This window comes from Dendronephthya gigantea, unplaced genomic scaffold (genome assembly GCF_004324835.1).
Source record: "Dendronephthya gigantea isolate DGI-Jeju-01 unplaced genomic scaffold, DenGig_1.0 000000F, whole genome shotgun sequence".
NCBI classification, from domain to species: Eukaryota; Metazoa; Cnidaria; class Anthozoa; order Malacalcyonacea; family Nephtheidae; genus Dendronephthya; species Dendronephthya gigantea.
Window position 1 is genome coordinate 3,728,920 of NW_021163010.1, and position 15,996 is coordinate 3,744,915.

Below are 15,996 nucleotides of genomic sequence, written 5' to 3' on the forward strand. Positions count from 1 at the left end.
GAAACCTTAGATTTGCCCTAAATTTGCTGCATGTAGACTTAAAATGCAAATTTTAGATTTTCACATAGTTTCACATGAATTATTTAGTCGTATAAACGGTATAATGAACTGAAGCTGAAGTTGAAAATTAAAATTATATTTCCTTATACCTCCCAGGCTCAACGTTAACTATCTATGATAAAAGTTATTTAATAGAAGTGGTATACTGTAGTACTCGAAAACCTTTTAACTTGAATAAGAATATGCATAACTTCATATGTAAATTATTACATATAAGTACAAGAGTTAATACATGATATAGCTAAAAGCAAGCACAGTCTAAAATTTAATAATGATGTACCTTAAAAGTTATATAGCTACCTCTAAAAGGTTCTGACATTGAAAAAACTTACAATTGGATTTGAGTAGCACAGGCAGCACCCGGTTTGACTTCTATTAACGCATGTAGCTCATCGAGATCACTAAGGTTGTGAGCAAAAAACATTTATTAATCTGATTATATCTATATAGCTTTCGGAAATAGATGTCAGTTTCCGCGATTAGAAGCCGGACAGCAGGTCGTCAGATATGGCTTGATTGCTATCATTCATTTGGCCGGAATCTGAATGGAATCGTCTCGTCTAGAATACCTAACAATCACTAGTTGTGGCAGCAGTGAATGGAAATGGGACAAAACACTAAATCATGGCTCTTTAAGTGATTCTGTACAAACCTAGCTTGCACATTTCCTGCATCCTGAAATGGTTTCGTTTGTGCATAGCCCTCGCCCGGGGTTTTGCAAACCCTTCAGAAATTTTGCATAGAGAGGCGGGGGCAGCTGCCCCTCTTGCCTTTTCCCAGAGGGAAATATATATTCAGTTCTGCCCGACGGATTTCCATTGTGAGCTATTGCACTTACAAAAGAAATCCGTCGGGCAGAACTGAATATATGAATAAACACCCCCCCCCCCCAATTATCGTTCTAGTTACGGCCCTGAAAGATGCCTTTAATTTTGATTTGAAGGATTGCATAGCAATTCGTTTATAAACCTGCATTAGTCTAGAAACAGCTAGAAATGCATCCAATGAGCTTCAAGGATAGCACAATCGTCTGGTGGACACCCGAATTCCGATCAAAGCAAAATCATGTAGCAAAGAGAAAACGCGTTCATGCAGACAAACTGACAAAGTTCAATTCAACTTCGTTCCAAGGGTCTTTAAACCCTGGGAGCGAGGTTCAGTTTAATTATCAGTTTTATTATTTATATATTTAAGTTTCGCAACTGATATTCCCTAGAATCGGTAATATGCGCAATACAAGAGTGACCTTTCACGAAATAATTTCACGAAATCTCCCCATCAACAAAGTCTTCCATCATCCCTAATGATTCGCCGTCCAACACCATCGATCAGGATTAGCTGACTTAGCACTTAGCAGTCACTTTGCAAATAGTACGCAATTGTCGTATGAAAGCTTACCGCTTTTTTACTACTTTTTAGTCTTTTTTAGTAAAACGAATAGACCTACCTTTTTGGTAATTACGTCACAACATTATCGTTTTAAATTTAGAACCACCTTAGATGAGATGTATTTCAAGTTTTACTCTCACAAGCTATGTGCAAAGATGCAAAACATCCTTCTATAACTCGTGCATGAAAAATAATTTTTCATTTTGACTAATAAGTATAAGATAAGCCATAACGCCTCGTTCTCGTGTTGTGGCTTATTTCCACATTTATTCGAAAAATATTTTTCATGCATGTGTTGAAGAAGGATGTTTTGTATCTTTGCACGTGGCTGTTGAGAGTAAAACTTGAAATCCATTTCAATTAAGGTGGTTCTAAATTTAAAACGTTGTGATGTTAAAATGCTGTGACATAATTACCGAAAGGGCTTTTAAGAAATTGACAAAGAACCGAAGGGATATTACGAATTTTAAATACTGTATCTGTATGTATCCATGCAAATCCATGGCTGTTATTAGGCAACCTTATATATACCCCTTTTCCGAAGACCAACATGGCGGATGTTTCAGAGGTACGAAGAATATAAATTTGTTGATATTTTGCTTGTTGTTGCTTATTTTAATATTTTTTGTGTGAAATCGTGCTACAATTAATGTGGTTTTGTTTGTGTTAAGAGACAATGATAAATTATTATGTTTTGGCATATATCGATAGGCATCAGCGATCAGTAATAAATAACGAATAAATTTAGCCTACAGTCTATTTACTTCATTATTTTATGTTTTTTCTTGATATTTTCTTGAATATTGATCATATGTAGTGTTTTTTACTGGTGTGCTGTACATATCTCATTGATGGTAGTTTGTGTTCAGACTAGCATGTTGCCCTGGTCTGTACACAGGCTAGTTACTAGCAGGCTATTTGCATATAAACTACTTATTTTGAGTACATTGTCACTTCTCTTCATGAGGTTTGAAATCTAAAAGAGAGATTTTCAGTCTAGAATATATAGAGATTAGACAGCATAGAATAAGTGGAAAACACACTGTATTTTTCTATTAATTTGGCATGTTAATGATATAACCTCCACTCCAGCATTTCAATTATAATAATTTCTGCTAATATTTATTGACAATGGCATTTTTCATTTGACTGAACTAATTGTACAACTGTATGCAATCATAAACTTGGTCTGAGTTCTGCTTTCTGTTGTTCCTTCCTGAATTACAATTCTGCACAGCTTTGGGCTTAAATTAGAACATTAGAAGTTAAATCAGAAGTTTTATTTTTACTATTCCTTGCAGTTGATCCCCTAGCTGTTGGTCATGCCAATAATTCCCTAAAATTCAGATATCTTCATATCTACTTTTTTTCTGACAAAATTTAATATAGGAGAAAAAGGAGGAAAATAGGCTGAAAGAGGTTTGTATCATTTTTAATATCGCCTGAGGTATACGGTAACCCAGCAGAATGTATATGAACCATTTAGAATAACTAGAATGATGTGGTCTCATACCCAGGTTCTTTGAACCATTTAGAATAACTAGAATGATGCGGTTTCATACCCAGGTTCTTTGAACCATTTAGAATAACTAGAATGACGTGGTTTCATACCCAGGTTCTATGAACCATTTAGAATAACTAGAATGATGTGGTCTCATACCCAGGTTCTTTGAACCATTTAGAATAACTGGAATGATGTGGTCTCATACCCAGGTTCTATGAACCATTTAGAATAACTAGAATGATGTGGTCTCATACCCAGGTTCTTTGAACCATTTAGAATAACTAGAATGATGTGGTCTCATACCCAGGTTCTATGAACCATTTAGAATAACTAGAATGATGTGGTCTCATACCCAGGTTCTTTGAACCATTTAGAATAACTAGAATGATGTGGTCTCATACCCAGGTTCTTTTTTGAACAACAAAGGTTATAAAGGTTGCATTCAGCTTATATATAGAGATTAGTGATGGGCGATACCAGCTTTTTCAAATCGATACGATACCGCTTCGATACCAGACAATTTGTAGTGGTATCGATACCAAATTTCGATACCGATACCAGAAATTTGAGCCGTTTTTTACCGTTTGTAATTTCATATACCATACCATAATGTGCATTTATTCACTCACATTTTTGGTTTTTCCCTTTGTTTTTCGCAAATGAAAAATGGGCAGAAATTATTTTGATTGGTAGCATATAATTAAAGAACTAAAGAACAAAAAAGTGACGAACAAAAGAAAAATAAATAAAAAATTTTATACTTTTTGGTAGAAAACGCTGACCTAAAATACTGTAGGCTCAGTATCGAAATTTTGCGACCACTTGGTCAAGTATCGATATTTAGTGCAAATCATAAATATCGGTGAGTATCGATACTTGGTATCGAAGTATCGCCCATCACTAATAGAGATCGGTGGTCAATAGAATGTGCAGGGGTGTTTACACTTTCCTTGACCATCGATCTCTATAAATTTTTATGCGTCTTGAAATGGTTGTGAATCAGCAGTTAATATTTACATAATTCATATAATTCCTCTCATATTCCTCTCACGCTTGACGTTTCCTTCAACCTACTGGAGTTAATTTAATGCCCCTGCATTCATGATATATTATATTGAATGAGGTTTTAATAAGCCTGACTGTAAGGTTTACAAACTTGTGTTCAAATGCACAGGAGAGTGAAGAAGAGGACGAAGATGAAGATGAAGATGAAGAGGAGCGAGAACCAGAACTGAAATATGAAAGAATTGGAAATGCTATATCTAAATTATTTGCAGATGATTCTGCAAGTTGTATGGCTGTCCATTCTAAGGTACACAGTGTATATAACAGTATTTATTCCAAAATTGCCAGATCGAAGGCTATGACGTCACTTGCAAAAAAGCTATACTATATGAGTAAATTGAATAGCTGATACATAGATTACTGTGTTAAAAATCACAGATTTTTCTCTAGTTTTTAGCTCTTGGTACTCATGGTGGTGTGGTACATGTTCTTGATCACCAGGGAAACAACATAAGAAACAAGGAATTTCCCTCCGTAAGTGATTTTCTGATGCGATAAAATTATACAAATCAATTACCTAAAATTTGTTGGGCTTTTTTGCTTTTTTCCAGCACACAACCACGGTTAACCAAATAAGCATTGACAATAATGGTGACTACATTGCTAGCTGTTCAGATGATGGGCGGGTGAGTGAAACGGCAATCATAAGTCAACATCAGCTTTATTTTAATAACTGTGCTTGTTTAGAACTGTAACCCAAACAATCAGTATTATTATATACCTGTAATACCACTTGTCAACTCTGTCGCATTAAATAAATGTTAATTACCTCATTTTCTTGTTCATTTTGCAGGTGGTAATCAATGGTTTGTACAGCTCAGAAAATAATTTTCAACAGAGTTTTGATACTCCTGTTAAAGTAAGACTCATTTATTTACTTCAAGAACCTCTGTATTTATACACAAAATACATTTACTGTGGCTACAATACTGGCTACTTTCATCAAAACATAGTGTTAAATTTGACCACGGTGGTCAAGCTAATTTTCTACCGTACCCGGTTAGTTACCCATAATAGCATTTTCACAATAGATAATGAGATGATAAACCTCATTATCATCTCATTATCTATTGTTTGAATTGCATTCGACGCGACCAAAAATATGACGTATAACCTACGCCTTAGGCTATGTGCACACGAGCGTCGTTTTCGATCGTTTTCAAAATCGTTTTTAATTAGTTTATGGCGCTGACGCTTGAAAACGTCACCGTGTGCACATAGTCTTAGGGTGTTTTCCTTTATACGCTGTAAACACGGCAAGACCGGAGCTGTTGCATTTGCTGTACAGACAGATTACTGGTTTTTAGAGTTTTTAACTCTGTAGTCAAGCATATCGTTATTTACATCTGCTTAGCACAAAAAATGCAGTTTCACCGCTACTGTATATTTCAATTCGAAATCAAAATATGACGTCCCTGATTTTGCTGTTACTTTTAAGGCTGTAGCATTAGACCCAGAATTTTCCAAGAAAAGCACCAAGCCGTTTGTTACTGGTGGCGATAAGGTACAGTAAACACCTAGCAAGATCAATTATCTTTGAAATTTCGTTTCAGAGATTTTTCGCTTTGACTTAATATAATGACTATAATGTCCATCATTTTTCTTAGTTGGTACTTCATGAGAAAGGTTTCTTTCGTTACAAATCAACAGTGCTGCATGGTGGTGAAGGGGCAATTAGTACAATACGATGGAAATCGTGTTATATTGCCTGGGCAAATGACATGGTACCTAAATAAAGACTAGCTGTATTACATGTGTTCTTTGTGTTTGATTACTTGCATGCTTTACAACATACATTACTGAACTCCCACAAACTATTCAAGTCATATTAGCAAAAATATTCGAAAAGTAAATAAATGACACCGCTGTCTTTTTGTAGGGTGTCAAAGTGTACGATATCAGCTTGAACCAGCTGATAACGAATATACGAAGAGAACCAAACAGGTACAGTACAGCCTTTCTCGCCCACAGCTGATTTCGTAATATTTATCATACCTGCATGTATTCCTAAGTTCGTTTCCAAAGTTTCCAAAAGTTACAAATGCGAAGTCGAAAAGTTTTAAATGCCTGAAATGTTTTGAAACTCGGCGTTTGTTTGATGCAATTGTTTTGCCTTTTTATGTGGAATTTCTCGAAACTTCTGAGAAAACACCCTTTGCATGGCTTTGAACTTCTAAAAAGTAAACTGTAGAAGTACATCGTGTGTGTATCAAATACCATTGTCTTCGTTTATAGCCCAAGACCTCAACTCTATCGCTGCAACTTGTTTTGGAAAGACAACACGACTTTGATTGTGGGTTGGGCAAACATAGTTCAAGTAAGATAAAATCTCAGAACAATAGAATCTCATTATAGCCTCATTAGACTCATTAGCCTCATTAGCTGCCTAAAATTAGTAATAGTAATAAAACCATACGAAATGAAGATGTCTGTTCATGCACGCGATAATGAATACACAACGTATCTCGCTTTTTTCCAGGGTAATAAACGGGGGTGAATGGTTATTGGAGGGCGGGAGAATGCTATGTATATGTATTATTAAAACTGTTATTTTTAGTGTTTATATTTCCTCATTGCAGCATTGTCATTGTTAGGTTTGCAATGTTAAAGAAAGAATAAAAAATGCTGTTGTGCAAAATCCAGATCATAAGTTTCTTCCTTCGAAATATGTTGAAATAGGTAAAGAGTATTTGGCGTAACCGCGTTATTGCAGTTATCTTTTATACACTTAAAAACATGTTCTAACCGTGACCCTTTTTTCAAGTGGCTATGACAGTTCTGGAATATTATATTTGTGGAATTGGACCATATGGCAATGATTTGGTAAGTACTAATGTAAAATTAGGGCCTGTTAACATGATCTCGCTTAGCTGAGATTGATAAACGAGGCTTGACTTGACATTAAAATATTGAAATGATTTGAAAAACATTTGAAAACCAGCTTTAACTACCACAACTAATAACGTAACGTCTGGCCATCTGATAAATTGTAGATCATTTTATCTTACGTGGTGGATAAAAATACAAACGATGGCAAGGTGTGTTGAAATCGGTTTGTTGAGTGCATGGTCCATTTAATTCACGCGGTAACAGCCACTCTTGTCAATTTCAACATAATTTCTTCCAGAGCAAAGCGACTCGACCTTTAGTACGAATCATGCACCCAGAAAAATATGACGAACTTTCAGAAATTATCGCAGATGCACTGTCAGTGAGAGGATTTGAAAACTATTCGTGTAATCATTATCATTTAGGTAACTTGCGGACGATATTTAAACATACTATTGACACTTTAATGAGGTTCATTACTGCGTTAATCAAGGGTACTTTACTTACGAAATCAAGGCCTCCCGCCATTCGTATGCACTTTTAAACGCCTCTCATTAACAATCTGTTTCAAATTTTGGATTAGAACCTTTGCCAGAAGAAAGTCTGTTTTTTATCATTAGTCCAAAAGACATTGTCTTGGCAAAGGTATATTATACAGTATATCATATTTTTTTTTCTCCGAGTCTTTACCGCATGAATTGCTGTGTAACTTGTTCTTTAGCCAAGAGAAATTGATGACCATATTGACTGGCTGGTTGAAAATAAAAAATTTTCAGTAAGTTTTTGTGTTAAAAAATTACATACAACAACAATACATGCACATAAACGATCACAACCCTTCCCTAGCTTCTATAAGAACTAGAATATTTTTAGCTATTTTAGCTATAGCCGTATGTCATCTTTTCTAGGAAGCTCTCATTTCAGTGGAGGCGAATCAAAAAATCCTAAAGCGGAATAATTATTTGGTAAGTACACGAATTTTGAATTTTTGTTTTGAACATCAACGCATTAAGATTCCAACTGAGAAATCAGCTACAGTGTATATAACTCGAGTTTTTCTTTTAGGATATTGGACGGCAATACCTGAGACATTTAAAGTCTGAAGGTCAATATTCGGAGGCTGCGAGGTACGAATTCATGTTGTGGAAGCAATTGAAATTTTGTTTCACCTTAGACCGAACTTGCTCCCAGTCTCACTCGTATTAGATTTAAAGTGATCTATCCAGTAAATATATCATAAGATCAGTTCACGTTTCAAACATGATCTGATCTCAATATGCATATTAGTTAGGCTGCTTAACATCCAATTTGAGCAAAATCTGGAGCAATTTTACCTGCATACATGCATGGTGAAAAAGTCGACCTTGTGGAATATTTAGGACTTAATGCATCTTAGAATGTACTGTAATTAGTCGTGGAATACCGCAACAGACGTTTTATTTAGAATGTGTGTGAAAGTTTTGGGCAATGAAACAAGTCTTTGGGAAGACGAAGTTTACAATTTTGCCAAGAACCATCAAGTGCACGTAAGTATATTGCTGTATCATAAAATAAAAACTGGGACTAACTAATTATAAATGTCTGCAAGCAAGTTCTAAGGGGGTCTAGATTAAGAAAGAGAAATGTGTATTAATATATGGCAAACGCATACATTGTATTTGATAAAAACCTTTTACTTGTTATAGGCCATTGCACCTTTTATTCCGCGTGACCCAAATGATTCAAACAGACTAAACAGTACAATTTATGAATTTGTCTTGGGCAATTTTTTACAAAACAATGTCGAGGTAAGTTATCAAGCTCTAGGTCGCAACTGTCTTTTTAGGTCAGTTTTCCCATGCAGCCATGCAAACAAATATTATTTCTTGTTTCCTTATTTTAGGGTTTCCAACAACTCGTTAAAGAATGGCCCTTTGAGCTGTACAATGTTAAACCTGTCATAGCTGCACTCAAAGTAAGTCACAACATCTCAAGTCATCAACAACTCTCTGCTGATTAAGCTGCAATTTTGGTTTCAAAGTGTGAGAGATTAATGTTTTCAGACCATTCTTTGGTATTTATACCTGTTCCTTTTTGGTTACTTTGGTGTAAACTGTACGTGCTATCATAACGTCGACGTCTAATCTGCACAAAGTCGGAGCCTCAGTGCTTTAAGACCCTCGGCTTATAGCGTCTATAGCCTATATGTTAATAATGAGGTCTAACTCTCTTTCAGGATAAATTGTTGAAAGATCCTAAGAATCCAATCCTGTTACAATGTCTTGGGGAACTGTAAGTTACATATGTAGCTACCTCAAGGCTCAAAATGTTCTCATGCAAACTGTTAGTTACCCGTTTAATACGGTTTAATTGTATTTCCAATATTAAGGTACACATCGCAAGGTCGTTATGATCAAAGCCTGGCAATCTATCTCGAGTAAGTTTCTTATGTTGTTGTCCAGAGCAACGGCCGGTTGTTCGAAGTCTGTGTAGCATGAATCAATAGTGCATCGATAAATCAATGTCATAATTGCGTTCGACGAAGGTGAACGCTTCCTAGCTGTGTCATATCGAAATTTGCGATGTCAGATTTGCCTCGTTCTGATGCGTCTTCATAGTAGCTGGAGATCATGTGCTCGCTCCATTTTGACATTTTGTTGTTAATTAAAGCATATTTGCGTTTAACCTTTTAATCACATACGCTGTGACGTTATACTGTTAACATTTTTATTAATGATCGGTAACCGAAATCAGCACATTCCGAACGCACATCACTATCTGTGATTACTACTAGTTTATATAACCATTTCACACGTTCTGCACGTGGATTATCGAACTTGAATCTCGCCCGTGCACTAAATATGTAGCTGTAAACATGCACTTTTGCATTTTTTCGCAAGCTTGCATTCTTTCGAAACTATCATGTATCGATAGCGCGCCATACCCACTAAATATTATTTTAATGAATCTTGCTATTTTTAAGATTAAAATATGATGGAGTATTCGAATTAATCCACAAGCACAACCTACTAGATTCTATTCATGATAAAATTGTGATGCTAATGGATTTTAATACGAAGGTAAATTAGATTTTTCAATAAACCTACAGTATATGTACCTTGATATAAAGATAATTAGCAATGTTACCGAAAACAATGTCGAAAAAATTCATTCACGATCGTGAGTACAATTTATTAACAGTCTTAAGATTGAGCTCTCGTAGCTTGTAGAAGAATACTCTAAAATGGCAAGCAAGACAATATATCTTATTATATACACAAGCACCGGGCATGAGGTATGCTGCAATTTCATTGCTTGGCTACTAGACATGCAGATATTAGCTCATATCTGTCTAGTAGAGAAAGTAAACAAAATGGCTGAAAGATTTGGGGAGTTGAGTGAAATAGAAATCCAAGCTTTAGTTGATGATAGCACACCAAAATGCACCGAAAGGGCGACAAAGTTTGTGTATATAATAAATACGCGCCTCGTCGGCTATCAGCTCATATACGACTCGAGTTCGCAGAGTAACTGTTAAATAATTATGCTATGTAGAGTATTCCACCGATACATGTACAAGACAAAACGAGTGTTCTTTTTTATGTTTAGAAAGCAGTTTCAATGCTGGTAGAAAATATTAAGAAAGTTTCGGTATGATGATTCTGTTCATACTGTACATATAAAAAACACAGTATCTTGTTACTTTAACCTATGTATCATTTTTACTACATTGCCTATATGTACTATCAAGGAAGAATGTTCACTTCTCTTTTCTTGCGATCTGTATTCTCTTTTTCACGTACGCCTTCACCTAGGGCTTCCAGTGTGTTTCAGCGAATGTTGTATATTTTATTGTTTCAGATTGAAGTTGTTGTTCGACAATTAACCCCACGTCCAGAATACTTGTACACGGTAGGAACCATTTATTATTTATAGACATGGAGCGAGGGGGAATTCGATAAAATGTTACGTGTTATGCATAATACACGCACACATGTATGTCCTACTGCATGTAGGCAAGCTCGATGGAACACCATATTTATATACCTGATCACGTTGTATAAATTAAGCATAGGTTGAGGTTGAGATATTATGTATTAAATCCGTTTGGATCTATTGATTTTAGTATTTAGATGCTGTGTTTCAGAAAGACCCAGAACTTAGTATGGATTTTCATGAAATTCAGGTATCTACTAAATTGGATTCTTACAGATATAATTTCCATTTATACAGCTTTTGATATAATAGTAGCAAAATATGCTGCATAGCAAAATCTTAGAATCTTCTAGCAGATCTCGGTTAGGTGAACTTCAAAACGAGAAACACTGCTTCATCACCTCGTCTCCATCTCGTCACCACAGTAGCTGGTATTCTTAATACGTTTCACGTAACTAATTTTACATCATTCTCGCCTCCTTTGACTTTGTACAGGTTCCACTTTATGCAGAGTTTGATCGTCCGAAGCTGCTCCCGTTTCTAAAAAGAAGTAATTATTATCCTCTTCAAAAAGTAAGTACATTATAAATTTATCCTTATAAATTTTACGGCATTTGTGAAAAACGCCTTCAAAAGATATCCCATGCGTTTTTTCATAAGCAGAAATATTTTCCATGCATATATTGTAAAAGTAAGGCTAATCTTGAAGTACATACCAACATTGGCTGAGGGAGCGTGGAAGATTGTTCTAATGACCCCGGTGACTTAGTAGAATGTCAGTACTAGCTGAGGGTCGTATTTTTGCATAGTCTTTCAAATTAAATTGCATATGCGGCCAATAAGTTTAGTGGTGACAAGACCTGTTCAAAAAGCAAAATGTAATACTTGGTGTAAGACATTCCTGTTTTGCATTATCGATTTACTGTAACAGGCACTCAATGAATGCAAGCAAAGAGAACTGATCGAAGAAATGGTGTTTTTACTTGGTAAGTAGTGTGGAGGTTTGTTCTTCAATCTAAGGCCCGTTTCTGAACTTTAACAGAGACTTTAGCTCATTAACATTAGGTTCGGCACAGTAAAAAACGTCGGAAACAGGCCTTAATATTCTACTCCTTCGTTCTCCTGTATTCATCAATATAATTATACACCTGCATGTGTGTTTCCATTGAACGAAAAGTCTTGACTCCTGTCACGAGGCTTTAAATTCGTGAAGGTTCTAATTTGTGTTGTGTGTAGGTCAGCCTGAATTACATAAATATTGGGAATTTTTTACCACAGTGGAGATTTTTCCAAAAACGTCAGGATTCTAATAGTGAAATCTTGTGCATGTGTTCTGACGTCGAACCTTAATTCATACTTTTTCTTTCAGGTCGTATGGGAAATAACAAGGAAGCTCTTCAGCTGATTATTGAAAAAGAAGCTGATGTTGAGAAGGTATGTAGTTTCAACAGATACAAATAGAAGATATTTCTTCATGCCGTTTTACCAGTCAACCATGATATTCGAAATAAGATCATCAGCTGCATGTCCCAGCTTTTATTAAGAATATCGTTTATATTTACAGTGTATAGGGGAGTAATTGCGGTATGCCTAACAAGGGGGAATTTCGTTTTGGACCAATCAGCAAGTTTGTTTACATTTTCAGTAACCCAATCAGAATGCATAAATTTTGATAAAAAAAACAATATATATTATTTTACATGAAGTATTTAAAATTGAGGTATTCTGGTTGCTTTTGCCTAAAAAATGTTAACATATATAGCGATTAGTTCAAAACGAAATTCCTCCTTGTTGCTATGCCCATAGAAATAATTGACATGTCTATGCTTTACTTCTATACTTAAGGCCATTGTTTTCGCAAAAGAGAAAGATGATGAAGAACTGTGGGAAGACCTCATCACGTATTCTTTAGATAAACCAGGTGTATATACATATATTCAAATTTATCTCTGTAAAATAAAGCTGGTCTATAAATTTTAAATCCAACTTTTTTTGTAGCGTTTATCACTGGATTGTTGCACAATATAGGGACACATGTTGATCCCATAAAACTTATTAAGGTCAGTTAGAATGTTACATGCAGTAATATATATGGAGACATGGTTTTATAAAGTAATGTATAGAGACATAAGGCACACCTAATGATCTATATACAGCACCTGTATTTTTTTTTATCGACAACATTGCTCTCCTTATTATCGTCGTATTTAAAAACATTTTAGAGGATACCTTCTGTTATGGAAATTCCCGGACTTCGTGATTCGTTGGTCAAAATTTTACACGACTACAATTTGCAGGTTTCTTATTCGCAACTATACTGTGAATCTCCTATATCTTCAATGCGTTTTTTCCTACAGTTCCGTCTCTGAATTTAATAAGAGCTTTTCTCTCTATTGTAGATTTCATTGCGTGAAGGATGCAAAAAGATACTGGTTAAAGATAGGTATAAGTTATGCAGCAATGCGATGAAATTATTTCCTGGCACTATATTTAAGAAATAGAAACACAGTTGTACAATTATAGAACCACGCGTGGGAGTTTGGGAGAACAAGAAATAATCATTTCCACGTTATTTCGAGTTCTCTCAAACTCCCACTTGTGTTTCTATAACTGTATAGAAACACAGGAAAAAAATTTTCTATTATTTTGTAATATAACTCAATAAAAAAGATTTTGTCATTTTTCTCTCATTACATCGTTTCGCTTGTCAAGTTCGGCGGGAAAAGTCCCATGTTTCTACACAGTTATATAAGCACGCTTCTCGACCAATCAGCACGCGCGTACTAAAAATGTTATATTATGAACCTGTATAGATTATTGGTATAATATACACTATAGGCGTTTAGAGTAACTCCAGAAGAACCATCTTTAATAGCTGCTATGTCATAAATATAGGTTGTCAACATTGTCGACCTGAGTCATGAGTTAATAGCATTGACTGTAACTTTTCTGATCAGTCGATTCTTTTTCAGTGTATCGTTAATGCAGCGAGCTACAAGAACAAGACAGAAAGGTGTTTCCATTACTGGTACGATGTTACACAACTATTCCTCGATTGTATATTTGAGGTTCCAAGTTGTCATTTATTCAAATAGAACTGACCAAAATTTTTGCCCATTTGGTGTAGAGTTGTCGACATGTTCTAGTTGTCAAGGAAGCGTATTGGTATTAGGTACTAACACATAATTTCGTATGATTTTCGTTACGATTAATGTCGTGGAAACACAAGTCCAAATGTGAAGCCGATTAAGAATGCCGGAAATTGAGCCCCGTGCCAGTCCCGCACGGCTTGCAGAAACGCCCTGGTGCCGGTTGTATAGAACTCTTAACTACATTTTGCGTAGTTAAATCGTAGTTAACTCAGAAATGCATGATTCTGATTGGTCAATTCTGTAACTACGTTTTTCTACAACCGGCCTCTGAATTAGCGTGAAAAAATGCCACGTTTTACTGCCACGATCTGCATGTAAACAAGTCCTAAGGGTGGGAAAATTGACGAAAAACCTGCTTGAATAAAACCTCTGCTATTAGCACTGGATTATTGTAATATACATTCTTACAAAATAAGCTGGTAATCGCAGTAATTTTAGAGCAGTACTTTATACTGATTTTAGACACACGTCAAGCAAGTCAAATTGTCACGTTCTTCTGCAAACATGTTTTTCATATGGATTGTTTGGCTGAAAAAGATCAGGTGAATAATGATTAAATATTAGAGTATAAGGATGCTTATCCTTAAGCGTTTTCCTTACGTGCTTTTCGCACGAAGAATTTAAATATATCCTTCGGTTTCTCCGACAGGAATCGAAAGTTCCTGAAAATTGTACGTTGACAAAACTCTTTGACAAAAGAGTGTTGACAAAACTCTTTTATCAAACATACTTGCAGATAGGTGTCTGAAGAAGCTTGAAATTTCCTGAATGGCTTTGATGATTGCCCTCAGCCTTACATGCATACATGTTTTTTTTCCCACAAATGCCGGAAAATATGCATACTGTCTTAAATTCTTGTGATTGTGTATTACATATTTTAAAAATTGCCATATATTAGTGCATTTCTTCAAAATTAACATTTATTAACAATCAATATATTTTTTCCTTAAGGAATTACACTGTCAGATATGCACATCTCGATTAATATATTTTTTCCTTAAGGAATTACATTGTCAGATATGCACATCTCGTGGTCAAACCAAAAAAACTGTACGAAACCAGACCAGGTTTTTAAAAACAGTGTGACTAATGTAATGCAACTTCAGGAAGAAGTCATGCAGGTATCTCGGTCTGATAGCTTCATGATTTCTGATGGTAATTATTAATTGTTAATTCACAATTATGAGCGAAGGCGAGGTAAATATCGCTGAATGAAAGCTGAAGGTAAGTCGTGATTGATGGAAGTCAATACAAAGCAAAGTTTTTAACAACTTATCAAGATGAATGCACGCTATATAGGATCCTCTAAAAACCTCTTTTCGTCTAACTTTGTCGTTTTTTTCAAATTGTGGGCGAAACCCTCATGCAGAAATACTTGCGTGTTTTGAAAACCAGCGCACGTGTTTTACGCATGCTAGCCGCAAGGAAGAACGTAGGAGTGCCTTGTTTGGTCATTCAGTCTTTCCCAGGTATTTCCTACATTGGCGATATTTTGGAGGAAATTTTTTTTATTCATTCAGCAATGATCAACCTAATGATTCATTTCAACCTGTATGGATGTCAACTTCGGGCGACCAACGTTCAAAATGCGTTTGTCAGTGTGATTTAAGGCTGTGCTACACGTTGCAATTTTTCTTGCGACTGGCAATACAAATATGCAATTCCACTACATAACTGCAGTACATAAATACTTTTCGAAAGTTTGTACATGTAGGTGGAAACACCCGTGGAGTGCATTGAACACAAGTTTCTTAGTTGTTATATTTTCATCTCTCAAAAGTAGAATTGCATTGCAAGTTACAAGAAAAATTGCACTGTTTGACACAGGCTTTACCGGCATTGGTAATTAAAACAAGTCTGGATGTATATGCTAGCACTTGATAGCTAAAAACCAGAGGTGTATTTTGCACTTTTATCATCATAATATTTGTATGATTAAATTCAAAAATTCTCAGCTAAATTTTCTGCAAAAATCAAAATGAACAAAATGTATGTAGATGTTGCCCGTCCGTCTATTTATTAAAATGACAAATTTAAGAAAACCTATAATGTAGCTAGAACTAAATAGAACAATGTTGAAAA

The 15,996-nt window shown here is 35.3% G+C and overlaps 1 protein-coding gene across 1 annotated transcript; it reads left to right on the top strand.

The window, feature by feature from the left end:
* The first annotated feature begins 1,972 nt into the window (after nucleotides 1–1,972).
* Nucleotides 1,973–15,996, top strand: LOC114519659 (vacuolar protein sorting-associated protein 41 homolog). Its single transcript, XM_028539832.1, has 38 exons — nucleotides 1,973–2,017; nucleotides 2,839–2,868; nucleotides 4,128–4,265; nucleotides 4,409–4,492; nucleotides 4,570–4,644; nucleotides 4,812–4,877; nucleotides 5,457–5,522; nucleotides 5,626–5,742; nucleotides 5,898–5,962; nucleotides 6,254–6,335; nucleotides 6,613–6,697; nucleotides 6,783–6,841; nucleotides 7,012–7,056; nucleotides 7,146–7,272; nucleotides 7,431–7,492; nucleotides 7,569–7,622; nucleotides 7,756–7,812; nucleotides 7,913–7,974; nucleotides 8,292–8,373; nucleotides 8,533–8,634; nucleotides 8,730–8,801; nucleotides 9,063–9,118; nucleotides 9,216–9,263; nucleotides 9,810–9,906; nucleotides 10,436–10,477; nucleotides 10,688–10,738; nucleotides 10,953–11,012; nucleotides 11,258–11,335; nucleotides 11,694–11,748; nucleotides 12,132–12,196; nucleotides 12,608–12,683; nucleotides 12,761–12,822; nucleotides 12,985–13,059; nucleotides 13,162–13,205; nucleotides 13,735–13,790; nucleotides 13,890–13,934; nucleotides 14,377–14,456; nucleotides 14,917–15,996. Exons 1-38 carry the CDS (start codon nucleotides 2,000–2,002, stop codon nucleotides 14,998–15,000), a joined length of 2,622 nt encoding a protein of 873 aa, XP_028395633.1. The 5' UTR covers nucleotides 1,973–1,999; the 3' UTR covers nucleotides 15,001–15,996.